This window comes from Arvicanthis niloticus, chromosome 11 (assembly GCF_011762505.2).
Source record: "Arvicanthis niloticus isolate mArvNil1 chromosome 11, mArvNil1.pat.X, whole genome shotgun sequence".
NCBI classification, from domain to species: domain Eukaryota; kingdom Metazoa; phylum Chordata; class Mammalia; order Rodentia; family Muridae; genus Arvicanthis; species Arvicanthis niloticus.
This window is the reverse complement of record NC_047668.1, coordinates 36,005,478-36,032,679: the sequence shown is the minus strand read 5'-3', so window position 1 is coordinate 36,032,679 and position 27,202 is coordinate 36,005,478. Positions and strand designations below refer to the sequence as shown.

General features: G+C 41.9%; 1 protein-coding gene across 2 annotated transcripts in view; it reads right to left on the bottom strand.

Annotated features, from left to right (window-relative positions):
* Sntg2 (syntrophin gamma 2) overlaps positions 1-27,202 on the bottom strand; it is a 190,311-nt gene that overhangs the window by 46,220 nt on the left and 116,889 nt on the right. For both annotated transcript variants that reach the window (XM_034514198.2, XM_076942023.1), the window contains 5 exons: positions 23,333-23,462; positions 21,236-21,274; positions 14,595-14,714; positions 6,837-6,908; positions 4,052-4,258 (listed from right to left, as the gene is read on the bottom strand). In XM_034514198.2, the coding sequence (XP_034370089.1) occupies positions 4,052-4,258; positions 6,837-6,908; positions 14,595-14,714; positions 21,236-21,274; positions 23,333-23,462 (568 nt within the window). The remainder of the gene's footprint in view (positions 1-4,051; positions 4,259-6,836; positions 6,909-14,594; positions 14,715-21,235; positions 21,275-23,332; positions 23,463-27,202) is intronic.

Genomic DNA, 27,202 nt, shown 5'->3' with positions numbered 1-27,202 from the left:
AATCATTCATCTGCACAGCTGGAGTCAGGTGGACCTTCAGAGGATTCTGAATAATGGGAAAAGTGTGACCTTTGACGACATTAATCACAGAGGCTACACCCCTTTTATGTGTGACTACTTACTTCCTTTCTGTTTTGCATGGAACCACTGAGAGTGGACAAGTGCATATAGAATAAATGGTGCCCCACCAACCACATCAATGCTTGTATGGTGATGCTAGGGTACAACGGGGGTGGGGTGGGGTGGGGGGGTTGCCAAGCACTGGCGATCAGGTAGATATGCAAAGCCTCTTCGAGAAAATGTTTCCCTCCTAGAGACATCATGCAGTCAGTTCCCACGGGCAGCAGAGGGCCTTTGATGTGAAGCACAAGAATAATGATCTCAGAGCATCAAATGTCACCACCAAGACCTTGATCTTCATGCACTCTGAGCCTTGCCACTCACTGCCCCACAAAGGCTTCACACAGGACTCGGCTGTCTTCCGTTCATTCAAAGGTGAGAGCTACGCTCCAGCAGGGAGCTGTGTAGATTAGCCTGTTTCATCTGCTGGAGTGGGATGGCGGTGGCGGTGGCGGTGATGGTGCTGAAAACAAACTCCACCACAAGGGCTCTGATACAGAGACAGGATATGCACATAGCTGTCCCTACAACCATGAACAAAGGCTTGTAGCTGGGTGTAAGTGGCACTGTTTAGACAAAACTCTTGGGCCCAAGGCTAGTGGCAGAGATCCTTTAGCAGATGGTGTTCCCTATATAGTTGTCTGACCTGATGAGCTCCTGTTATAAGATGGCAGAATCAGTCTGAAGAGATCTGAATTTTATGTCACTGTTTCCTTGTCCACTAAGCATTCATAAGAAAACGTTTTGCTTCTGAGAGGCAATGTGTTGAGTAGTTACCCAGAAAATACATCCAAATCTGAAGCCTAGGAAAGTGGCATCACTGAGGCTACCTCTTCTTCTCACTGCTGCTGGCAGTATGTGTCCTGTTACTTGTGGCCAATAGCAACCTATTAGACATATTTTACACTTGCTGGCTCTATGTTATTATAAAACATATTTTCTTTCCATTTTAGTTGCTAATGAAATGCTGATTAGAGGAACTGATGCCGGAAAAGATACATAAAAACATTTCAAACTTTAGAACAATATGCACAAAGTAATGGATATATATTTTAATAAAAATATTCTGGCATATATGGGAAGGCAGTTTGGAGGCTACAACCTTGGCATTTTCATAGGAATTTGGGAAGCAGTAATGGAGAAAGTGGACCCATGGAAAAGGTTAGACGTTTCTGAGTGACAATGAGGCTTTAATAATTTTGGCTATCTGTAATATGAATATTATTTAAAACAATATCACATTAAAACAGTGTAACTTGAAGAGACTGGTCAGTGAGAAGCCTCGACTTACTGTTATGAATCTTAGGCTTTTTTTGTACAATATCTTATCCATGTGGGCAAGATATAGAAGATCTTATCTGTAGAAATGTACCCTGAATCCATGAGGGACAAAAGGCACCATTCAGAAGTCTTTCTATAGAGGTGATGAAGTAGCTAACGTATGCAGAAAAATGAACCCACAGCTGCCACAGGGAAGATGAACCAATGATATCAACATTACATCGTGCACATCACCCAGACTTAACATGGTGAACCCTGGGTTGGCACAGGATTCAAGTCAGTATACATAAGCAAGAAAAAGTAGAGATGGACATGGAGGAAATAAATGCAGCGTTGTCAATCATCAGAGGAGACTGGTACTTACTGTATCTGAGATATACTGGTTATGAAGTGCCTCCTATAATTTTATTCTGTCTCTAGGGAGGCGGTATGTCTTATTAGAATGGGGCATATAGCATAGGAACTCTTAGGCTCTACCACTATAATTTAATTTCTAGGTGGTTGTGAAAAATCCATAAAGTCCTTATGTGCAGAGAAGCAGAAAGGAAATCGATGTTGCCTTCTCTGCACATTTAAAAGCCAAGTGTGGGGTGTGGAATGCAGGAGGCCTAACATAAAGTATGTATGGGATTCTAGGGTAGTCTGTGGCACATCTATGTGTGAGAACATGTCACTTTCAAGAATCATGCTATAGTTTGGAGAACAATTGTGAGCAAGTTTACTGAAAGAGGAAGTGGATGTCGAGAGACGAGCTTGCCTGAAAATCAGAATGGCATCTATCCCTTCTCTTGTCTACCTGTTTCTCAGAGGGACCACAGGAATTCAGGGACTTTAAGTCACGTCCTGGATAGAGAGCAATGTTGAAAACTGCTTCAGGGCCATTGTTGAAAAGAGTGTCTAGGTTTCTAGAGCAGAGTATCAAGTAAAAATGGAGTCTTTAGACTCTCCAGAGTTTCTGGGCCATCCTTCCTCCTTTCTTCACAAACTATGAAAGACCTGTGAAAGTTCAGGACTTGATGATGATAGGATTTTTTTTAGAATTTGTCTCCTCTCTTCCAAGTTTAATCTTATCTCCTCTCCTTCTCTCTCTCCCTCTTTCTCTCTCCTTCCTTGTCTGAACACTGTCAACATCTGGAGAACAGCTGTCATGACTGTGTTAGTTCCAGCCCCTCAGTTACCTTTACCCTCTTCTAGAAAATGAACATACATAAGTTATGAACATACATAAGAACTTACTGTCCTTTGTGGGGAGAAGTTCTCCTTTCTAACAACACCACAGACACAACTATTTATCAGACTGAATAACTCACAGTACCCACCAGCTTCCCTCCAACACCAAGTTCCATAATTGAGCTTCTTCTTTATCTTAGCATATCTCCTGGTTGTCTGTCACTGGTCCTTGGGGAGACTGTACTCACCTGACTATGTTGTCTTAGGTCCCTAGATTGAAGCTCTGTAGAGCAGTGGCCAGATGGGCGCCATCCAGGTGTCTCCAAAGTAGAATCTGTGCTACTGCTGTCAGAGCAAAGTAGCCCCAAAGTCTCCTTCCTACAAGGAGCATCGCAAAGCTGCCTTCTGATGGCATGAGCTATCTGTATAGATGATTTCTAGGTAGCTACAAGTTATCACATCTAGTAAGTGCTTGAGGGAGGAGAGCCAATGGTGTGGACTTTCCCTCCAATGTCATATTCTATAAAAATTGAGACACCAGGTTGGTGCCTCAGCTCTAAGATGCTAACAAGGATTAGGAGCCAATTACCCCATACTGTGAATGATGGCTTCAGAGGAAGATCTCTGTTTCTGTGGATGTCTGGATGTTAGGGCATTTAGTGATCTAATAGACTTTGCATGTAATGAGTTATAAAGGCTGATCAGTCCTCAGTAATGGCTCAGTACATCCCGGAACCCATGTGCATGTGGGCAGCCAAATGACAGGTATTAAATAAACAGAATCTTTTCATGCTGGAAATGAAGCAATTGCTTTTAGTTTCTGTATCACACTCAGCATCATCACCAGGCTAGTCATGATCCCAGAACCTTGGCAAGGAGACAGACCTTGTCTGGTGCATTGCTTCATTTATTTTCTGTCATTCTGTAGCAGGACACATCCTATGAAGAGACCATAATGCCTCCTCCCTTATCTGCTCAGTGGACACACATTTAAATTTGTAGATGATTTATTTGCTGTCTTCAAGAACAGAAAAGCCATTCAGACACATTGCTATATCACATTCTCCTTTGGGCCATTAAATCTGAGAGGAAAGGCCATTAAGTGCCTTAAAATATTGCACATCCAGGTGATACAGAGTAGGTTAGAGCTGTCTCCACGTCTACTGCTTTGCAGCCTGCAAGCTCCTCCTACAGCAGCAGGTGAGTCCTGCGGTGGAAATAGATTCAGCCCTTCCCTCACAGTAAATATGAATGCAGATATGAGCCTAGATGCAAGAGCCCGTGACAGACAGCTCTCTTTATTAATGAAGGCCCAGCTCAGCATGGATGATTGCTCTGACATGGCAACTTAGATGAAAATCATTCACCTTTCACCATTTTCTTTCCTGAAATAAATCCTTACTTATACTCCACCCCCTAGGTGTTAGACATTGCCCAAAGGCTGCTAGTGAGAAAGGTGTGAGTCCCACAACATACTCACCCCAGTTCTCTGAACTTCCATGAAAGTTGCTCTTTGGAATGCCTTTTCCCACACGGCCAGCTCATTGCCCAGCTCCACACTGAAGATGTGGCTCTTGCCATGGCTGGCCAGGATGCTGAAGCTGTATGACCTGGGGTTTTCACAGTCAAAATCTTGGAGCCCAAGATAAAAGTTTGCCTGCAGCCAGTAGTTATCTGAAAGCCAGAACTGAAAACCAGTATGGATTGGAAAGTGGTCAGGACTGGAGGGTTGAGCCCAGACTACCGAACCTATCCCACCCTTTGGGAAGAGGGTTGTATTTGCCTGGTCTGGCAGAGGTATCCTCCGTGTTATGACCAGAAATTGGGGAAAGTGCTTTAGAAATGTTTTCAGAACAACAATTGAATCAATAAAACAGGGAGACATGCACTGGATATAGCCTGATGATCCATCACAGACTCACTTGGCTATCCACACCTAATAACAGGCAGCCATATCCTCAGAAAGTGTCTTTGATGTACTTGTTTAAAACACACCCCCGCTGGGATTCTTCATGTCAGTCAAGCTCATCAAGCTTAGCTACAGTGACTTGGATGTCACAGTTGGCCCTCCCTCCAGATGAGGGGTATGGAAGCTGGCAACAGGGACTACTAAAGGAGGCTTCTGGAACAGTCCATCCCAACCCCCAATATAGATATAAAAATGACCCATAAAAATATTGTATATAAGCTATCCCCAGGCTCTGATCATTGGAGGCTAGCCTTTCCTCAAAAACTCTTACTACTTTTTTGAAATGTTATTTTAAATATAAAAACCTTTGAGACCCTTGTTTAGCATAAACCCAAGAAACTGAGAAAAACCTACACTGGCTCTTCAGAGGGGCTGGGCTCAATGTTTCTAAAGAGAAGTTCATGCCCAGGGCTGCAGAATAGTGGGGTTGTTATAACTGCTGAATTGTGAGGGGAATTGTTATCCAGTGTTATCTCTCCATTGCAGTCAAAAGTATACCCTTGTTCTTTCTCCTTTTCAGCCATAAATTGTAGTGAGTGAGTTCACAGCTGAATGAATAAACCTTAACTAGAGGCAGGGAATAAGAAAGAGATGGTACTTAACTGAGCCAAGAGGTATAAATGGAGACCACGAACACCCTCATTAATGAATTCATCATAGCAACTGTGTTTACATTGTTATGCTAACAGTACTAAGATGACAGTAACTTTGATCACTAAGACATAACACATCTAGCTTGATAGTTAATAACTCTAAATAACGGCTTCAATACAATGTAATTTAGTTATAAAGAGTTGTTTCTGAATAGACTATGAAGGACTGAGTGGTAATTAACAGATCTGGCCGCATAGCAACATTCTGAGGATGCTTCTGTAAAGTGAATTCAGATGTCGGAGTCACATCTCACACCGTGTAAAATTAGATCCTTTGTCTTTGGTAAAGCTCCCTCCAGATGACCACAATGCAGAGATTGAGAATCCTCACAGTGCACTGTCTGGGCCTTGAAGATCTGGAAACTATGGTTCATGACACAAGAGACATGAAGGATGTGGTAGTGTCACACCTAGCAAGCTTTTTCCCACATTGATCAAGGGCCTACCATCATACCAGTACTTGGTTGACAGGGGCAGAGGGGTTAGTCCAAAGCCACCCTCAAATATAGAATGAATTTGAGACCAGTCTGGGATACATAAGGATCCATTAAAAGCAAAACAAAACAAAACAAAAAACAAAGCCAGACCAACCAACCAACCAACCAAACAAACAAAAAAACCCAAACAAGCAAATGACACAACAAAGCTTCTAACAATATAACTAAGAGAATTCCCTCTAAAACAGAGAAGCCTGGATTTCAGTGAAATCCTATGTGTCCAGGGAACTCACCTTGGTTCCTATGTACATATGGATTCCATTCATTATTCCCAGCATGTCAGTACAGCAGAGGAAACAGATAGGACTCACAAAGAGTCACTCAAGCTAAGCCTGTGTCCCTTACACTGAGTCCTTGTCAGTGATGACACATTCCAAGTGGGAAAAGTGATTTCCTGGCTATGGACCCACTATATCAGAACTGTTAAATACATTGGGCAATTCTGACAGCATCATGTGTCTGCTCTGGTTAACCCTCCCTCTTCATTATCTTTCAAACTTCCCTCTAATTGGATAGAATTGCCTTACTTGTTTTTCTGCCCTGTCCAGTCCAGGTCACAAATTTGAATTTGATTACTAAAATAATTCTCAACAGGTATGAGATGTTAGATTGGGAGATAGGAGTGCTTGCTGCACAAGCAAGAGAACCTGAGTTCAAATCTCCCACACCTGTAGGATGCCCCTGTGTATCAGGAACCCCAACATAGTTAGGGACATAGAGGAGATTGCTGGTGTTTGCTATTAGTCTACCTACAGGTTCAGTGAGAGACCCTGTATCAAGGGAGTTAGGTAGAAAGAATGAGAGACCTAGTATATTCTCTTTGCCTCTGCATATTCAAGAGTGTGGACATTCAGACACACATACCACCACCACCACCACCACCACTACTACCACCACCGATGCCACCACTCATCCATCTATTCATTCATCCAAACACCCATCCATCCGTCCATCCATCCATCCAAGCATCCATCCATCCATCCACCTTAGTAAGCAATAGCATGGCAACATCACTGGACTGGAAGAGCTGGGAGAATGAGAAAGGCTCATCTTACTATCTCAAAATATCCCTCAATAAACACATTGTTCCTTCCCTTCTGAAGGGCATCTTGTCTCTATGAAGCATCTAATTGCCAAGGTACCTACCTTGTGAACTTTAAACAGCACCTCACAGAGGTTATAGGCACGTTCTGCTCGTCCCCAATCCAGTGTGCTTACCTGTGGGTAAGCAAATAGAGACATTTGTGTTGAAGAGGAAACTGCTTCAGCTAAGAAGCCAAGCACTTCCACTATGGAATGATCCCACAGGTCTCTACTTAGACACTGAGCTTCCCTTGCCTTGGGTGGCAATAGACCTTACAGTCTGTTGTGGGTTCTGATTCTGTGTTTTCCTCTGGTGTACAACGTGAACACATGAATATAAAGGAAAATACTTGAAGACACACACTGGTAATATTTAACTTTATACTCCTGGGAATAATTTAAGTTTAAATGCAGATTTAATTCAATTAAATTTTAGTCTACATGCAGAAAATATAAGATGATTATGAGTGTGGGATGGATTCGTGTGACAGTCAAGCAGACACACTGGTGATTGGTCCTCTGTTCCTCAGGACTACATTCCCTCGATGTTTCTGTTTCAGAAATGAATTGAAGATTTACCTAATCAATTTACTTGAATATGTGTTTTGGTTGGTTTTGCATATCCTATCTCATAACTATTAACTTTTGAATGATGTGTTATGATTTGTAATTTACACTCACATATATGATCTCAAAGTGAAAATGTTTCTAGTTTTTAAAAAAGTGTATAGAGTTCTCAGCAGTGTCAGATCTGGCTCTCTTTGGTGGACCATGCACTTAGTCGTTTCAGGCTGTAAACTTGAACAGGGCTTTTCTGTGTTGCCTTTGAGACACTGAATCCATAGGTCTTTAATCAGCTGGTGGTTTCCTAGCAATTGTCCCATCACACAAAATGCTGCCAAAGTCCTTAGATGCCAAGCCACTGAAGCCAGACCACTAGCCAAGAGTGTGTTGTTCACAGAACCAACACTGATGTGTGACTCTTTAACAGATCATAGCTCCAGAGCCAGCTCTCTGATACTGGAATTGAACGAGAACAACAACAAAATGCTGGACAAATGAACATCAACTGAAAACAAGTAGGATAAAAGTGCTAATGGGAAGCTTGGTTTTGGAACAATTAGGCCTCCATTGCTTCTGCAACCAGCAGATGGTAGTCCTTGCAGCATCTTCCCAATTCAAAATATCTGAGACCTTTGTACCCCTTCCCAATGCCAAAGTGCTCAGGGTTTACAAGAGAGTGCTGTCCTAACTCAAAGACAATACTCACTTAACCAGAAGCTGTTCCTATCCTCTTTCCTATAGTCCTATTTGCCTGGACAAAGGATATGCAGATGTCCCTCAAGGTAGACAGCCCTGTGGCCATTGGTATTACTGGATCAAAATAAATCACACATGGGTGAGCACCGCATTCAACCTTCCCATTAAAGTGTTCATTATTATAAGTGAATAAAAAATAAACAAAAAATGATTAAATGCACCACTCAGAGACATGCTCCCTTAAGAGCTGATGTGATGTTTAAATATGCATCATGCATATTCATAATTTTGCCGTTTCAAAATGTAGTTTGTAAAAGAGCATTTTTCCCATGTCATTTTTTTTTTCAGAAACAAGATGAGAATGGTAACTCAGAACTTCAGTGTGTAGATTCATCATTTTTATAAGCCTGACCTTTGTGCTAGACATTTTAGATTGTGGTTATATTTTAATCATTCTAACAGTGCCATGATTATTACATTCAGCTCTCCTGTTGTATCAAATGCATCTTCTTCTTTAGCTTATGATCTGCATATGGCAGAATAGCCTGCCTTCTACATTCTAAGCTGAAAGTGGCAGGAGGTGGTGTTTCTTATTGTTGGCAACTCTAGGTCTTCCTGTGCTATATTTAAGGCATTTTCTGGGCACCTGACTTCCTTCTGTCTAATGTTCCTGCCAGGAGGTCATGTCTATCCAGTGGGGATGACCCCATTTCCACCCTAGCCCCTGAGATGCTGAAGGTGATGGATGTTCTCATCTTGTATTCTGCATAAATCATGCCCTACCCCTCATCCTCTCAGTCACTGTGATGGATTCAGGGAAGAGACCTTGTCCAGAGATAGCGATGAGATAGAAGGTGATCAGGTTTCTGGGAAGAGATACTTCATCATTGGACTTGGGGCATATGCACCACCTGAAGATTGCTGGAAGTCACACTAGGCATCCAAGACTTGGTTACTGACAATGCCTGGACAGCTGTTCCTCTGTTATAATAACTCATCCCAAAGATGCAAAGTGATCTGGATGGGTGGGTGGGGGGGTCAGGAGGGATATGGCTGCCCTCTATCTTGTGTTTATCTGCAAGCCTAAACTCTCTCAAATCAGACTGTTTTAAAAGCAACTCTTTCCCTTTGTCCCCCTTTCCCAGGCTACCTGAACACTATGTATTCCTGGAGACTTGTCAGAGACCAAGACCTGACGTCTCATATCTGGAGAAAAGACTTGGTAACCATATACCAAAGTGTCCATCCTTCACTCACCTAACACTGCATCCCTGTCAGTGTTTGCTCACCTAGTGTATCCAAGCTTACTACCCAGCAGGTCCTGGGAGAGAACACAGGCAACTTGCTCAGAGTGGAACACGTGTGCTGAGCAAAGTCCCACCTTGGGGCTGAGCCAGTAGAGTCAGGTTTGATAGCCTGCAGCCAACCTGGTTCTAGCCTGTACAGCAGCCTTTCCCCACATGGTTCAGGTGTGGATATGTCTTACCCAGTAGCAAGGCAAACAGGAAGACATTTTGAGTTTCTTCTTACAGAAAATCATCAGCAAAATATTTGTTACATTCCACAGGTTTCTGTTCACTTTTTATTAGTTATATATAGCTCTACAGCCCAACTGTGAATTCTGAACATAGCAATCTCTCAGGTACCTATCTCAGGTACCCACATAGCTGAAGTAGGAAACAGTGGATTCGAACACCTATTTGACAAATACTTACACATTCATAGCCGGGACATAAGTGCAGAGATCAGAATCTCAGGTCTGCCTGGATACCAGTGTTGTGACAGAAGTGAAGGTCTGTGGAGCTCTGAAGTTCCCTGCCTTAGGTGCTCAGGGTTGAAACCTTAGAATGGCTACTGTGCCTGCCAAGCTCGCCAAGACAGAGGTCCTTGGCCTTGTCTTGTGTTTCAGATGAAGTTTAGTGACATTGGTTTTCATTTCTAAGTCAAGTGACACTGGCACATCTTGAAAACTTCTAGTGGAACAAGTGAGGTGGCCACCTCAGCTTCTCCTACACTGTGAACAACCAAGTTTCAGGTGACCCCAGGATTAATCGTCAGTGCCCGCTGCTGAGGGGCTTTCTGACCACCCCTTCTCATTGGTGGATATGTGAGAAAACACAGAGGCATCCAAGCTCCGTGAAGGAAAGAAGACTGAAGAGAGAGAAAGGGTTTTGTATAAAAACACTGAATTTACAGTGCAGACATACATTTATTTAATCATTGCTCGTCTCACAAAAGAATTGCTGATTTTGCAAACCAGGTTCTCTGTGATGTCCTTTCCTTAAGTGGAAGAGTCTCACCTGCGGCAAGCACAACTTGCTTTCTGTTGTGATGCTTTTACGATGTTACTTTCATGGAAGGGAGGAGACAGAAAACAGAGAAGGGGCACTCAGTTCAGTGCTGAGCTATCATCTAACTAGCTTCATGTCTCAGTCACTGGCCCTAACAGTAAGTTTGCTCGGTGATGCAGTCAAGACAAGTAGAGACTAAGGCAACTGATTTTCGACTTCCTCAGAGGTGCATTGCACAGAGGACAGCAAGTAGGCATCCATGTGAGAAGAGACTGAGGGTTTCTAAATCACATCTCCTTCTTGCTCCTCTAAACAATGGCACTTGATGACCTTCTGCCCTTCCTGGACATATGTGGCTTTGGGTAGAGCAGACATTTTAGATTATAAGGTAGATGATATTGGTATCTTTTAGGTTTACTGTGGGATACAGGTCAGATCAGGATGGTGTAGCAGTTCTACATGGGAGCCACCCTTATCTGAAGACTTAAGTCCATTCTTTCCAGATAAACTTTTACAAATGATAGACTATATCTGCCTAATTGACATCTGTAAAATTACTGCTAGTATTTCCTGCAGGCACAAGGGCCTTCACCACATAATTTATACACCAGTGCTATGTGATGCTGTTAAAATGATTTCACAACCTTAATTTTTAACACATTTTAATGGTGTTTGAAAACATGAAGAGATGAAGCATCACCTTTTAGATTCTCATTTGTAAGTCAGAAATAAATATTCTATCAATGAAGTTGAGCAGAGTGAAGAGCGGGGCTTAGGGATGGTGAGGTTCATTTCATGCTGGACCCTGCTTTTTCCTCAGCAGGATACCGCAGGGTAAAGGCTGCTGGCCCCCATACCTCCCCTCCTCCCACCCTCTCCCTGGAGGAAGTCAGAGACAATTTGTCCTTGAATGAAGGACATTACTTTTTAGCTCTTCCTAAAATTCCATAGCAAGAATCTTTACATCCTTCTAGATTCCATTTCAAATTTCTGACAAGGCATGTTGCGAACTACAGCTTAGTGAATATTTTGCCTTTTCTGCCATGTCAAGCTTTCCTTAATGCTTATAACTGGCCCTCGAGATGAGGCCTGGTTGTGCTGTAACTACCAGGGAAGCAAGTGACAATCCGGATATTTGTGGAGTCACCTGTGTGGCTTCAAACTCCTTCAAACATAGGAAACTCCACCTCCTTCCTCCTTCCTCTAGAGAGGTAGAGAGGACACATTGACTTTACTCGGATGAAGTCCATCCCGTAAAGAGATAGGTGCATGCCCTGCTTGCTGCATAAGGTCACAAAGAGAGTAGTAACTTGGGAGCTCTCGTCTAGAGTTCCAGGCTCTGCATACGGGAGGACCATGAGCAGTGCTGGCCCTACTCAGTAAGATATGCGTCAGAGCATCCAGACTCTGCATGTTCTGCAAGTCGTTTATTGCTTGTCTGTGATCCATGAACTTCAAACTTCACGCAAGATTAAATAATTAAGTATATTTATTAAAGCTTAAAGTTTAAGATTTGGGCAAACTGAAAACTGTTGTTGAAAATTACTAGCAATGCCAAGGTATAAATCCCAGGCCCAGGAAATACGTGTAAATATGTAGGTATAGACTCACTTATCATATTGTGTGCAACAAAAAGCTGTTTAATATAAAAACATGACTTTTATGTTTTAAATTTTATGTGCTTCAAAGACTTAAAATTTACTTATATAAGAAAGCCATCCTGTGTTCACCTTGGCCTGGTGAGATGTTCTAGTCAAGATTTATTATCTCTGATATACAAGAGGGGAAATTTTGGGATAAGGAATGTAAATAAGTTGCCTCATGTCCCTGGCTGGTAAGCGGAACAATTATGAAGAAAACCTGTAGCTTAGAGTTATTAGCTTGCAGCCAATTCCACTGAGACACAGAATAATTCTTCTTCATTGTCCCACACAATCTTTCCTAACTCAAAGTAAAATGTGCTTTGGTTATTGTGGACAAAAGATGGATTGTTTAAAACATTTCATTTTTGTCCAACACTGTTCTATTATATAAGGAAGTTTTTTTATCTTTCTATTTAACACGTTGCCTAGGCTGCTTTCAGCTTTTTCCATTTTTGTTTAATGAAAGGCTGTGCATCTTAGAGCACACTGCGAGTGAATGAACCTCACCTGTCTGTCTCGAGAAATGGATAGGCACTGAGCTAAGCCCATGGTATAAAAACAAACGAATATGAAAACCCTGTTTTCATGGTCTGGCTTCTAAGCTGTTGTGTTTTGTACTTTTTTGTCTTCTTGCTGATGGTGTGCAATATATAATCAAGGCTTTCAAATTACCAAGAAACTAATTATAACCCTTTCCTTTGTTGTCCTTAATTAGAAATGGAAACAGCTGTTATGTCTACTGCCAATGGTGTTGCTGGCATTGTAGATGTCATCACACTGCCCTACACTCTGAAGACCCTGGTCCTGGATGGCCCTGCTATGATAGAGGTCTCTTCCTATGGGGCCAGTTGACTTGGCTAAGTGCTTGGATGGGCTTCCTCCATACATCCTCTTTCCTTCTCTTATAGAGTCTAACATTTGGGAACACTTTCCAATAGTGCATCCTCTGCTTCCCCTTGGAAATTGCTTCATGTTGATTTGAGGGCTTAAAGCACAAGATGCCTTTGAGTCTTGCTAGCTTCCCCCACCTAAAAATATCCGAATGGTTGATTTCTTTCCCTTTATATCACATTTAGAGAGTTTTCTGACATTTCCAATTCACTGAGCACAGCTGTAGAGTTTCAGTATCTTCCAGCAGAAGGGATTAGCTAGTGACCATTCAGCCATCAGAGAGTGTCTATGTAAGTCACTTCACCTCCTAACAAGCAGTGACTTTATTATCATTTCAAAGGGATAGCGATGACAGCTATGTTACCAGAGAATTGAATATTATACAAAGACACAGGGGCTGTACAAAGGAAACCCTCCACGTTGGTCTGACACTGAGTTGAATGTTCATTCATACATCACACTGCTTGCTTTGACCGTTTTGTTTCTTTCACACAATTACCACAAAAATGAAGGAAACTCCTTAGGCCTAGGCCTAGGGGAAGCATGTAGCACTTTTAGCAATCATAATAAAAGATCCAGACAGATAAGCAACGTACTCACGTGGTCCCCAGTGTTAACACTACCTGCGTGCTGCTGATATCATATCTGAGTATGGTATTACTATGCAAAAATATCTACTTACTCTGTTAGACAAAACCATGTAACATAATTTAGTAACCTTAAGGAACATTAATTAGTTTACTTTCAGGAGAATTTAATCCGTGCTTATGGAAACATATAGGTGATTGTAATGTGAGTAAATTGGCAACATAGGATTTTTTTAAATTAAAAAACCAAACTTGTGTCTGGATACATTGTTTTTCTAATCCAATCCCGGGGAAGGAAAAACACATTAGAAGGGAAAGTCAGTGAAGCAGCACTTCTCCGTAGTGAGTCCATTTCCCCACCCTCAGCCTTTCATTTTATACAGGATGCACACCCTGAGGGAAGCTGGGGAAGGGTGCAGCTTCTGAAAATATACAATTGTGCCAAACATTTGTGTTATTGCAATCACATTTTAATGGCAGACATTTATGTCACTATCTGTGTAAATTTTGATTTTTCAGAGACACCAAACTAAGTTTCATTACTTGTTTGCAATTCTAGTGGGTCAGATTTCCAAAGGTTTAAAAAAAAAAAAAATCTTCTAATGATGAGTGTCTGGGCAGAGCACTTACAACCTATTTGGCCAGTCTGAGAACAGTGTGGGTAGGAATGGAAAACAGAGTTATAGAACGCCAGCATCTGCTCTTACATTTGTGTGATAAGTCCCACTCAAGCAGGCTGGCAGCTTTAATCAAATCTCGACATTGTGTGAGAAAGAGTCGCTTTGGAAATTTCATTATTTAGACATTTCATTAGAAATATCTAAAGACAGGGATTGCGTTTTGCTTTGATTGCATTTTGCCTTCTTCAGCCACATAACTGTCTACACCCCACCTCCACACCAGCTGATATTTGAAGCAGAGAAATGCTACAGCTGTTTGAACTGAAAGACAGAAATGGATTCCCTTTATGTGTTTGAAGTAACTCATTTGTGGTTAATCCATAAGCAGGACCCATTCTAACCACTGAGGTCTGGAGGAGGCCATCTGTCTCAGCCTTCTTCCAGGGCCCAATCAATCTGCTGCCTGGCTTATATGAGTAACTCTAGCAAAAGGGCCGTTCACACCCACCAGATGCAGAGGCATCCTTACCGGAGGAGCGCTGAAAATGTAGAATGATGAGCCCCTCAGGGCCAAGAACTTGGGTCTGAAGTTCTGAGAGTTGTTGTCAGCTCCTTGGAGCCTCTCATTTACCCATCCCATGTGCACCACCTGCAGAGGGAAACCTTGGAAAATTAAAAACCAAGCCTTAATGAGAATGTCTTAAGAATAGAATACTAACCATACTCAACACACTATGCTCCTTGACTTCAACACAGCATGCCCAGAAAAGATGGGAAATCAAAGAAACCTGTATGAATCTTCAAGTTCTTACTCAACTCAACTAGAAGTATATGACAGTTTGTGGTGAATACTCAGATCCTTGTGGAGTAAGGCTCTCCACAGGAGCTGAGTTGTGGGTTTCTTGTACTTCTTTAAAATGTGTTGTCACAGGGCTGGAGAGATGGCTCAACTATTAAAGGCAAAGGATCACAACCCAAAGGACAAAAATGCAGTGTTGAATTATTCTCTTCTAGAGGTTAGTATTTCTCATTCTCTTGTGCAGACTCAAAAAGAGCTCATTATATTTTCCGTGTTTATAATAAATACAAGGCATCATTCAATGGGAAAAATGACTAAGGCTTTCTTTAGAGTTTGACTCCCTAACAGTGAAAATAATATAAAACACAAGATTCTTACAACTCAGATAGTTTTAGTCTTATTCCATGAGAGGTAAACTACAAAATCAGAATGTGGTTTAGGTGTATCATAGAAACAGTGATGCAATTTGAGAATTCAGTGGATGACTTCAGCCTGTTAAAGAACAATACTCATATTACCCACATTTATATATGGCACATACTCATTAGTAAATGGCCTGAGTAACTTCAGTTTAATTATCCCCTCTCCCCGTTTTGCCATTTCAAGGAAAATCAATTCATTAAAAAAAAATCCTTATTCAAAGAAAACTTAAAATAATAGAGTTCTCAACTCTTCCCCACCGCTATCTGCACTTTTTAGGGAGTGTCTATAAGTAGTCCTTGCTGTCCCAGTAAACTATGTAGACCATGCTGGCCTCAACCTCATAGAGATCTGCCTGCTGCTGCCTCCCTAGTGCAAAGTGTGTCCCACCATGCCTGGCTTCTCAGCACTTTAAATGATATATCATATCCACTATTTCAACCAACATTACCCAGCATCCTTCAGGGATGAAGACCTTGTGCCCAGAGGTTTGGACAGGAGTAGAAAGCTCACTAGCAATTTCCATAGCCCAAAGTAGAGCAGCCCTGCACCAACTTTTACCCAGTAACTCCTGGCAGTATTCACTCTCACACGCAAAAGACCTATCCTTGGGGTCAAGATGTCAGCTGAGAGCTAAAATGCAAACAAGACAGACTCTGTGGACAATAGCCATCATGGATAAACATAATCACTGCTATAATGTGTACTGAATACAAATGAATGCCCCTCAAATCTGTATCTTTGTCATTTATTAGAATTTGCATGTATGTATAGAAGTAATATGTATGGATTATTCAATGGTATGTAGTGCATGTTTATACATTCATGTAAAGTCCAGAAGACTCTCTTGGCTGTCATTTCTCAGGCACTGTCTTCCTTTATTTTTTTGAGACAGGCTCTCACACTGACTTAGAACTTGTCTGCTAGGCTGACATCCTACAGATCTAGGATTCTACCTGTCTCTGGGTTATAAGCATGTATCACCATGTCAAGTTTAGTTCTTACCAACTACATGAATGAAACTCTGGTCCTAATGCTTATGAGGCAAGTTCCTCACCAACAGAGCTTTTTCTTTAGCCCTAATTTTGTCTTATATGTGTTCCAAGAAGGTGAGTTGTATTAATGTGATATGATAAAGTGACTATAATAGTATCAAAAATTTCATGTGTGATTTGGGATGTTTTTAACACTGTTGGGCTTTTATTATAAAAGAGGCTAGAATGCACAATATTGCACGATAACCATGAGAATTTAATACTATATCTTAGAAAAGCCCCAGGCATGGTGACGGCAGACTGAAACAAAACAGTATTTGCACTGTAAGAAAACTGCTGGAACTTAATTAAGTCTTTGAAGGTCTTCTGGATTTGGCAACATTCTTGATAGAAACCTGACTGCATCAGGGTCTTCTGTCTTCCTTCTCTTCATACAGCCATATACATTGCAATGAGCTGTGACATGCAAAGGATTGTGACATGCTTGCACAGCAGATAGGATGGTGACTTTCACAGGTGGATGAGTGAGTGTGGATAAATCTGAGTGCACAGTGGATGAGCAGGCATGTAGACAGCTGGAAGGTAAAGTCAAAGCTGCAGGTCTGGATTCCCAGTTGAAATAGAGAAGCTATGATCTCTTCCATCTCACAGCCGCAGAATTTAAACAAGGATGAACTACCCTTGGATTCCAGTTCATTTGAGGGCCACTGTGGGTCATCAGAGCTACAGGTATTAGCTGGGAACCCAGTGCCACCTCTGAAAGTGCTGCAACCAGCATTTGGCTCTCCTTGTCTGCTCTGCCCTTCACTTCATCAGTGTCTAGGTGACTCCACAACTCGGTCAATACCATGAGCTCACATAACTCAATAGGGATTCCATACTGAGGAGTGGCCAAGAAGCTGCTGCTGTAGCCAATGTGACAGCTCAGGTTAGTAAGAATGTGAATCACCAATTAGCTGGATGTGGACTTAATTAAATCCCAAGTGCAATTTAATACTGTCTAGGTAGCACAGAAGTAAGTTATAGCTTGGCTGTTACTCAGAACATTGGCTACCTTGTGAATCTTCTTTATGTACATATAGCTAGTTCATAAATAATCAACAGGAAGCCAATCTTATCTTTTACATTATGAATTTTTTAATGACTTGCTGCATGCTGTAAGAAGTGTATATCACACTTTCATGAATGCTTCCCTGATGATATTAGGTGATATAATTAACTGGGGAACCAGGGCTTCACCACCTCTACAGAGAAGTACAATTTCATCTATCTGTTCTGGTATCCTTTCTGTGGAAAGTTCTTTTTCTTGCTGGGCCAGTGTAGATACTTGGTTAAGCCTACAAAAATTGTGACTACACACCTGCTTTTTTTTTTTTTTTTTAATTCTGCATGAAAAGCCGCTCTCCTGTGCCACTGTGTCTCATTGGCATCAAATTCACCAAGACTAGACTAGCTGGTCAGTTAGCCACAGGGCTCTTTCTGTCTCTGCCTTCTTAATGCTGGAGTTATAAGCATATATCACTATGCTTGGCTTTTTTTCTTTTTAATTCAGGATCTGTGGACAAAACACAGGTCTTTATGCTTGTAAGGCAAGCACTTTACAAACTGAGCCATCTCCCCAGCTCACTTTGGTCTTTGTTTAAGACAAAAGTGCTCCAGTTTGAGCAACAATTTATAAGGTTAAATGCCAGGTGTAAGAATCTATGCCCTGTGCTTATTGTACTAGCTTATAGACAATTTTCTTTTTATTTCAATTTTATCAGAAGATCCTGTGCTAGATTGTTTTATGTCAACCTGACACAAGCTAAAATCATCTGAGAGGAGGGAACCTAATTTAAAAACAAACAAACAAACAAACAAAGAAACCTCAAAACCTCCTTAAGACCCACTGCAGGCAAGCTTATAGGGCATTTTCTTAACTAATAATTGGTTGAGGAGGGTCCAGCCCATTGTGGGTGGTGCCATCCCTAGGATGCTGGTCCTGGGTTTTATAATAAAGCAGGCTGAGCAAGCCAGAAGGAGCAAGCGAGTAAGCAGCACCCTTCATGGCTTCTGCATCTGTTCTTGCCTCCAGATTCCTGCCCTGTTTGAGTTCCTGCCTTGTTTTTAGCTCCTGTCTTGACTTCCTTTGATGATGAATATTGATATGGAAATATAAGACAAATAATTTTCCTTCCTCTCCAAGTTGCTCTTGGTCTTGTGTTTCATCATAGCGATGATGACCATAAGCTTTATCACATTTATTCAGTTATTATTTGTTATACACCAACAGTCAATGGTTGCCTAACATGGGAAAATATTACTTTTAATTTTTGAAGGCTCAGTGTCAAATCCTAAAATACAAAATAAAGCATGTAAAATATGGGGCAAATGTGTACCCCCTTCTCTAGAGCACACCCAGACATTCAGGCTGGCAAGGATAGTGTGAAGCCACTGGCACAGCATGATGCTCCTTCCATGTTTAATGTAAAAACACTAAGCCCCTGGGCAAATTCAAAGTGGTATGTAAATTTTCAGTCCAGAAATAAATATATGAATAAATAAAATCCCCAGAAAACAAAACTTTAGATTTAAATTGCATGACTTTGTTTTGCTGTAGAGATGAAAAATAGAAGCTTGCATGCAGGTCTGTTCAATGTTTCTGCTAGAAAAGGACACAGCTGGATTTAGATTCCAGGCTTTCAGCAAACATGGTGATGTCAGTCAAGTGTGATGTGTGGTGGAATTCACCAGATGAAAGTGTTGTCTCTTGATGTGAAAGGTGATTGGTGTAGCACCTGTGAGCTCCTCAAAGAGTCTGCAGTACCCATAGTTGTCATTTTACTGTAGGTTCTTGATATCCAGTGACAGGAAGAGATGAATTCCAAAGTAAAGGAAACATGTCCTGCTCACAGAACAACGCTCTTTCTTTATAGGCAAGTTGGTCATATCCACCAGCAAACCCAACCATTCTCTGACGTAATCCAGATTCATCTCCTGGAGATAACACTTTCCAGTTGCTCACTGGAACTCACTAGCCTCTCTCTAGGAGACCTGATCTTTCCACTTTCTTTATCATGTGTGGTAATCTCTCCTCTGGCCACAGATATATCAACAAGCAGCAGAACCCCATTCCCCTTCCCCAGGATTAACTGGAGGAGCTGAGGACAAGGACCAAGTCACTCCTTGCCATCTTTGAAGGGGCCAACTCCCCAAGTATAGAATCTTAGAGATGCTTCAGAGTCCTGAAAGGCTAATGGAACTCAATTTCAAAAACAGTAAATCATTTGTGGGGAAAAAAAAATCCAACATAAAGTCAGGTCAACACCTCACCAGCAACAGATAAATTGAGAAAATGTTTATGTGTGAACCAAGTAGAGGTGTCTTAGTGGACAAAATTGTAAGAAATTTATTTTCAAGCTGCAAACTTTAGTGGAAATATAATATTATAATGTAGGAAGAGTATATAGAATAAATGCCATTCTTGTCTGGAGACATTTAGTATTAATCATAAAATAGCTAGCCCCTCTTTAAGCTATGTAAAACAAAATAGCTGATGATTAATTTATATAATACTGAAAGTAATATGTTATATTTAGAAGAGTTATTATTACCAGTGTAAAAATGCTGACTAAAAGGCCCAATTAAATTGCAGACTGAATTTATTGTCTTTCCCAGTCAACAGTGAATTGACAGAGCAATGTTCTCCTGGGTGCCATTGTCTTGACTTTAGATTCTGTTGCTTACCACTATTTGAAGAGCATTCATTCATAAGCACCAGTTTCAGTAACAGGAATACACTGGCATTTGTTTTCTTGGGGTTATAACTCATACTTCAGTAAACCTATGAAAGATGTAATCTGGCAACCAATGGTCTATAAACAAGTTCCCCTTCCTGTGCTCAGCCTAACAGGTGACTAACAGCCATTCCATGAAAGAGGAAGGGGGACAAAGAGTACTCCTGATGAGCTGATGTTGAGGAGGAGCCTGTGGGGGGCCGGGAAGCCTTGCCCTAGGTAATGCATCCTGTGAGAACATTGCCCTGAGGGAGTGGGGTAACAAGATCTTAGGCACAGACATTGACACCTGCCAGGCCAGCGGCTCCTGGGAGCCCCAGCAACTATAAACAAGAATGTTATATACTGAATCCTACCTCTGTGTTGATGTGAGTCTACAAGGATAATTTGGTCATAAAGAGTAGGGATGTTGCAGACCCAGAGTCAAGTTATCTTAATTTATCTTTATCTTCAGGAAGATTTGTGGTTCCCTCCAAGTCTGACCTACCATCCTTGTGACAATCAGGAAAATCCTTTCAGAATGTATTACCAGACCATTAGCTACCACCAGCTCCACCACAGCTAAGAATGCCACCGGACAACATGTGAAACCTACTATAAAGGTTTTCCTACTTTGCTCTAAACAACCAAATCTATGTTCATATCACTGCACTTTAAAAATAGCTTGACTTACAAATCTCTCTGTTCTGTTACTATAAAAAACTTCATGAAACTGTTACCAAACTGCAATATGGTATTGGGGGGGCAGGGAGACCTGCACATGTGTTTGTGGGCCATGGTTACTGAAATTTGGCTCCAGAATAAACTCTCATATTCCCTTTGAGATGAAAACCATGCTATTGAGTCAACAACATCACATAACAAAAAGATCTCAAGTCATACAGTCGTTTCTCCATCCTGAATCCACTTTGGGCTCTTCTAAAGGCCTCTCTAAATCCTGTTCAGATCACATTTTCTACTGAAGACAACCCACAGACAACATTTATCTCTGTAAACACAGGTAATCAGAACAGTCCCCTAGTGCGTGCCCAAATAAATAAAGAGCTTTGGGTTCGTGCATGTGGCAGAGTCTACCAATTTCAGTGTGGTTCTCACTAGCATTTTCCTATCTAAATTCCACCAAAGGAAGCAGCCACTTTGGGGTGTTTGTTATCCTACTGGGCTGAAGGCATACACCTACCTGGTCACAGGGAGAACAGCATTTATTTGCCATTTTCATCTGTAGAAGGAAGACAGCAAAGGGTCAGTGAGCTACACACGTTAGGGCCTTCATTTCTCAGCTTGTCTAAATGGCAGCTGAAATTAATCAGCCCAGGAAAGCTCCTTGGAGATGACTCGCCTCTATGCTGTGCTTATCTTCAAATTAGAGCAAATACAAATTTATCGCAGCAATTCTCAAAGCAGGAAAACAAAGAAACAAAAGGAAGTGCATGGGCGCACTAAGGTCATCATTCCCAAATATCAGCCCTCGAAGTGAGGGCAGCTGCAGATGACAGATGCTTAAACTCTACAGAGAGAGAGAGAGAGAGAGAGAGAGAGAGAGAGAGAGAGAGAGAGAGAGAGAGAGGTTGGAGGGAGGGAAGGAGGAAGATGGCCTCTACTCTGTGTCACATTACAATGACACAATGACCAGTGCCCACAGTGGGTAGTACATTCCTTACTTATCTCTCTAAACCATGTAGACATATAGATATCAGTTTCAACAATTTTACCAGTGAAGAAATGGAAGTTCACAGGAAGAATCACCCAAAGCTGTGAGTCCACATGTCTGCCCTGGCATGCTGCCCAAGGGTCACCTGTGATAGTCACCTAATCATGAGAACTCTGTACTCACTGGCATTACTTCAAATGTTAATCCAGGCCCACTTGTCACCTTTCTGTTTCCTTATTTATCTATTTAGTTATTTAATTAAAAAAATCTATCCATCCAGTACCATAGGGATTCAAAGTATGAAATATTAAAACTGAGACTGTAGGAAGGTGTTTATTTATACACCAGCAGAAAGATGGCTCTCATGCCTTCAGAGTAGAAATCTCACATATGACCACGTCTCTAAACATCTGAGATTATTCAGCCAACTTCTGTCCAGCAATGGCCAGGACAAGGCAGGAGATGAGAAATGAGGGGACAGCAGGCACCAGGCTGTGGAATGGAGAGGATCACAGGTTGCATCAAGCTGTCAAGAGCAGATAAAGGAATGTGGAGCAAACATACAGCACGGGTATTGGGAGGGAATGAAGACAGGAACTGGTCCAAGCTGTTGGCCATGGGCCAATCCCGCCACAGCTACATGGCTACAGCTTGCAGTACTTTACAAGAGACTTAACAAGGAGTTGATGTTCTCTTCCTCAGTTCCTCTTTCTTTCTTTTACAAATCTTACTGACTTTGAACACTAAACATCTCACCCAAGGCACAAAATGCTTCTTTCTGGCCCAGATGCCTTCAGTTAGACACAGTATATGTCTTTGGTTAGGTATGCCCTTTTTATTTTTAAAGAAGTGCTTATGTGTGTGTGTGTGTGTGTGTGTGTGTGTGTGTGTAAATGTTTGTGCTCATGTATATGTGTGCACACACTTGAGGTAGCCAGAGGAAAACCAGGGTGTTTGTATAGTATTATACCAGTTAGTAACTTATCCAAATAAAAATGTTATATTGGACACATTGTAAGATGGTTGGATAGAGAGAGAGAGAGAGAGAGAGAGAGAGAGAGAGAGAGAGAGAGAGAGAGAGAGGGGAGAGAGGGGAGAGGGGAGAGGGAGGAGAGGGAGGAGAGAGAGGAGAGAGAGGAGAGAGAGGAAAGGGAGGAGAGAGAGGAGAGAGAGGAGAGAGAGGAGAGAGAGGAGAGAGAGGAGAGAGAGGAGAGAGAGGAGAGAGAGGAGAGAGAGGCGAGAGAGGAGAGAGAGGAGAGAGAGGAGAGAGAGGAGAGAGAGGAGAGAGAGGAGAGAGAGGAGAGAGAGGAGAGAGAGGAGAGAGAGGAGAGAGAGGAGAGAGAGGAGAGAGAGATTCCTGTGTATGTATGTGGCAAGAGAGAGAATAGGAGGGAAGGGATATATTGAGACAGAGAGGGAACTAGCCTGGAAGTTTCCAAATGTGTGTCTAAACACATCTTAATAGGTTAGGTTTTAATTATTTAAGTTGGATATTGGATCTGTTGAAACAAGTTTACGTTCTGTATGCAGACCTAACCTTTCAGTGGGTTAATTATCTTTAGAAGCTTCTCATCATTACTGCTAATGCAAAGAAGAGAGGGAGTAAGTCCTGGACTTTATGCTCACATGTTGAAGCATCAGGTCATTGATGTTGGTTGAGATTGCACGCAACCAGTCAGCACAGTCCTGGGCAGTGGAGAATTGAAGGAGTCCTGTGCTGGCTCCATCCAGGGCCAGCACCTCCAATGCACTGGACCTGCAGCAGGAGAGAAGACACCAGGGAGCCAGTCAGCTGAAGAATGACATTTGGTTGGGAGTCCGGCAGGGGCCAGGTGCTTCCAGTACCTGCCGTGCTATGCTCAGATGCGACACACTTGGGAAAAAGCAGACAGTCTTAATCTTCTAGTCAAGAGGTATAATAGGCCAGCCTTACCAAAATGGAGGTCCACACTGAACTCCCTAAGAGCTGTTTCTAATTCAATAGGCACAAGGAAAGCAGATCTGATGGGAAAGAAGGTTTGCTTTGGTTGAAATCTTAGAGTTTTCTATCAATGTATAGGTATCATAGCTGCAATTAGTTTGAAGCCCACCTGCCACCTGAAACCTAAAATATCAATAAACACCAACACACTCAGTGCTGATAGGGACTGGGATGTCCCATTGTATGCCCTTAAGATCCACATCAGAGCTCCAGAGAAGCCCCGGGTCCTTGCTTCAGTATGAACACACGGGGAGGTGACTGACATAAGGCTAACTCACCCCCCCAACTGTCCTTGTTGTGAAGTTCTTAAAATCCATACTGTACCTGTATCCATTTACAGTCCACATTCAACTGTGTTGTGATAACCTCTCAGCTATGAGTTCTGCTAAGCAATCGGGGAGGACATAAGGGAGGAGACTTTCCATGTCTGAGCAGCTCTCAAAACAGCTTCCCATGAGTGAGTAAGCTTTCTTTCGAAAAGAGAGATCCCTGATGGCTCCAATCTTAATAAGCAGTTCTTGAACACGAATGAAGCATTTAGTTATTTCCAGCTGTTTTTCCAGCCTGGTAGACTATGAAGGGTGATGAATACATTTCTGAAGGTGTTGCCAGAGGATGGGCGTAAAGGTGAAGGTGAGTTTAAAGTGAAGGTGCAGGTGGCTGACGGAATGGTTGAAGGGAATGTGCCAAGCACATTCAAGTCAGTCATCTCTGCCTTTATAACTGCTTCTAGTTGCTTTCTCTCAATTGTGTCTTCCAGCTAGAGCCATTTGTCTCTAACTTCTTCATTTTAAGGTTCCTTGTTCCTTGGTTTCAAGGTACAGCTGCCTTAGACCTGCATGACAAATTATTACTTTCTCTGTGTGACACAGGACAGCATTAAAAATCCATCCTTGTCTTTATTTTGGACATCGCAAGGGCATGGAGTTTATTCTAACTGCACTAGGAAGGCACTGAGAGGCTCTGAGCAAAGAAATGGCACAATGATGAGAAATGGATAAAAAATTTACCAAAAAAAAAAAAAAAAAAAAAAAAAAGTGTTGTAAATGGGTCAAAGGGACAGTGTGGAATAGGAGAGAAAACTGTTAACTGCTGGAGTAACCAGGCAAGGAGAACGCTTAGGGGAGCCAGCCTGGGTAGGTGGCAGGAGGGGAAATTAGTGTAGAGATTAGACTCAGATCACAGGACAAGGAGGAATCAACAATGTGTCCAAGGTTTGGCTGAATGCACAGAAGTATAGCTGTGTTATTTGGCAGCTGTGCTGGAGTAACTGGACCCAGCATGTGGGGAAGGCCAGACCAGGGACATAGTTTGGGCCATCTGTTTTCTTGTGATGCTTCCCAAGTAGAGCTGGGAGTGGGCGGTGGAACAGTCAAGTGTGGGCACTAGGGATATGTCTTGTTTAGAAATAGAGCATGAGAGCTGCCCACTGTGCAGGGTCAGGCTATGAGAAGGACTTAGCTCACCATAGAGCAACTTGGTCAGCATAGCAGCTGGAGAAGGGACAACAAGCAGAGAGGACAGCAAGACTGCCTGACAATGTGGTGATGCTAGCCTGGCATGCTTCCCCAAAAGCCGGCCCCCAAAGAAAGATTTCTGCAACAGGAACAAGTGCTGGGGTACTGATGTTCTCTGTACACCAGATGTGAAGACTCCTACTGCCCCCAAATATAGAAAAGATATGCAAACCCACAGCTGTGCAAATTATAACTCAAGAAACATGAAGAAGCATTGCAACTGGGCTCTTGCAAAAGTCCAAAGTGCTCAACTACTAAACACACAGATATTAAAGTAGCAAAATGTCAGGCCAATATTCTAAAGCTTTCTGGTAAAAATGATCAAGAGTCTGAAAGAGGTTTCAAAGAAGGTGATCAATTCGATCTAGAATAGGAGAAAATGGACCTGAACTCTATTCATTTTTCAGACAAACAGGAACCCAAGCATACTCCAGGGCTCTGGTCCTCATTTGTCAGTGGGGAGGGTACCATCCACCCAGGATGATGTTTGAATCTATGATGATGGAGTAAAGTCCAGACCTTTGTTTGGATCTGAGTGGAATCTCAGTTAATGGGACAAAAGAATTTTAACAGGATTTGATTATGTTTTATGAAAGTATTATATAAAATTTATGTACACATTAGGAAAAATCTATTGATTAAAAATATGGAAAATGGCTAGAAATCTGCCACAGTATACTCGAGCTCTCACCTGAAATAGAGACCCCTGCCTTTCTTTCTCCACGCTGTTGGAATGCCATAAACAGCCCCTTCAGCATCCAGGGACCCTGAGACCCAAAACCCCATGCCTACTCCAGCAAGGTATTGCACCCCTCTAAGATATCCCTCTCCAAGATACGGACTGCTTCCAAGGGAGCTGTGGCATCTACCTGTATGTTCAGCAGGTAACTACCATCTACTTTCACCAAAAGGCCATGCAAAAGCCATGTAAGGCTGAAGGAACTGTTGAGTTTCAAGTAGCAATGACTGCTGCATTCTCTGGTGCTGACCATCCAATATCACTGCGCCACCCACACCCATGTTAGTGACCATATCATCTGATTATGCCTCCTGCAAATGAAAACCTATCAGATTATCTCAAAGCCAGTTGAAAACAATAGATTGATGCTACATGAGAGTTCAGTAATCGTGGTGGGATATGACTCCATCTGCCAATCAAATTCCTCATGTTTAAACCTTCATTCTTATTTGGATCATAATTCCCAAATTTATTATTTTTTTTAACTTGTTTAACTAGAAGTCTCTTTCTCATATCAAGACCAAACACTAAATGATACCTTAAGTGTTTTCTGAGAAAACTTCATCAATAAATATATTGGCTTATTAAAGGGCTTCATGTATCAGGGAATTGTACTGTCCAGATGCTCACAGAGCTGGGACAAGCTAGGGTTCATCCACACCATGCACACTGCTCAACATAGAAACAACACTTCTGGTCACTTGTGCCTTTTTTGTTTTATGTAGATACTGGCAAGAAATTTAAAATAAATTCTTAGTCCATGTGGTCCTTAAATTCTGCTCCAGGAGCCTTGGGCAATGTTTTCTGGCTAGAATTATACTGGTTTTTATAGAGGTGAGAAAATGAGTAAAGAATGTCACTGGGTTCAGTGGGAGGAGGCAGGAGGATTAATTAGTTCAAAGCCAGCCTCTGCTCTAGTTGTGTGAGACCCTGTCTTAAGGATATACCTTGAGGGTAGTTTAAAAAAAAAAAAGTAAAGAATACCAAATTGTATACTCCTCTCCTACTTCTGGCTTTAAAAAATGATTATTCTTTGTGTATGTGTGTGCATGTGCTCATTCCTCTGTGGGGATGAGTATCCTTAAAGGCTAGAAGGCCTTGTTGTATCACCTGTAGCTAGAGTTACATGGGTGTTAGGAATTTCTGCACTTTTGATGTGTATTTTCAAATAGGTCAACAATGTGCAAAGAATTCTTATGCTTTTCAGATGAGAGTATATTAGTTCTCTTTGTATCTCTCTGTAAGTCTTTGAAATCAAT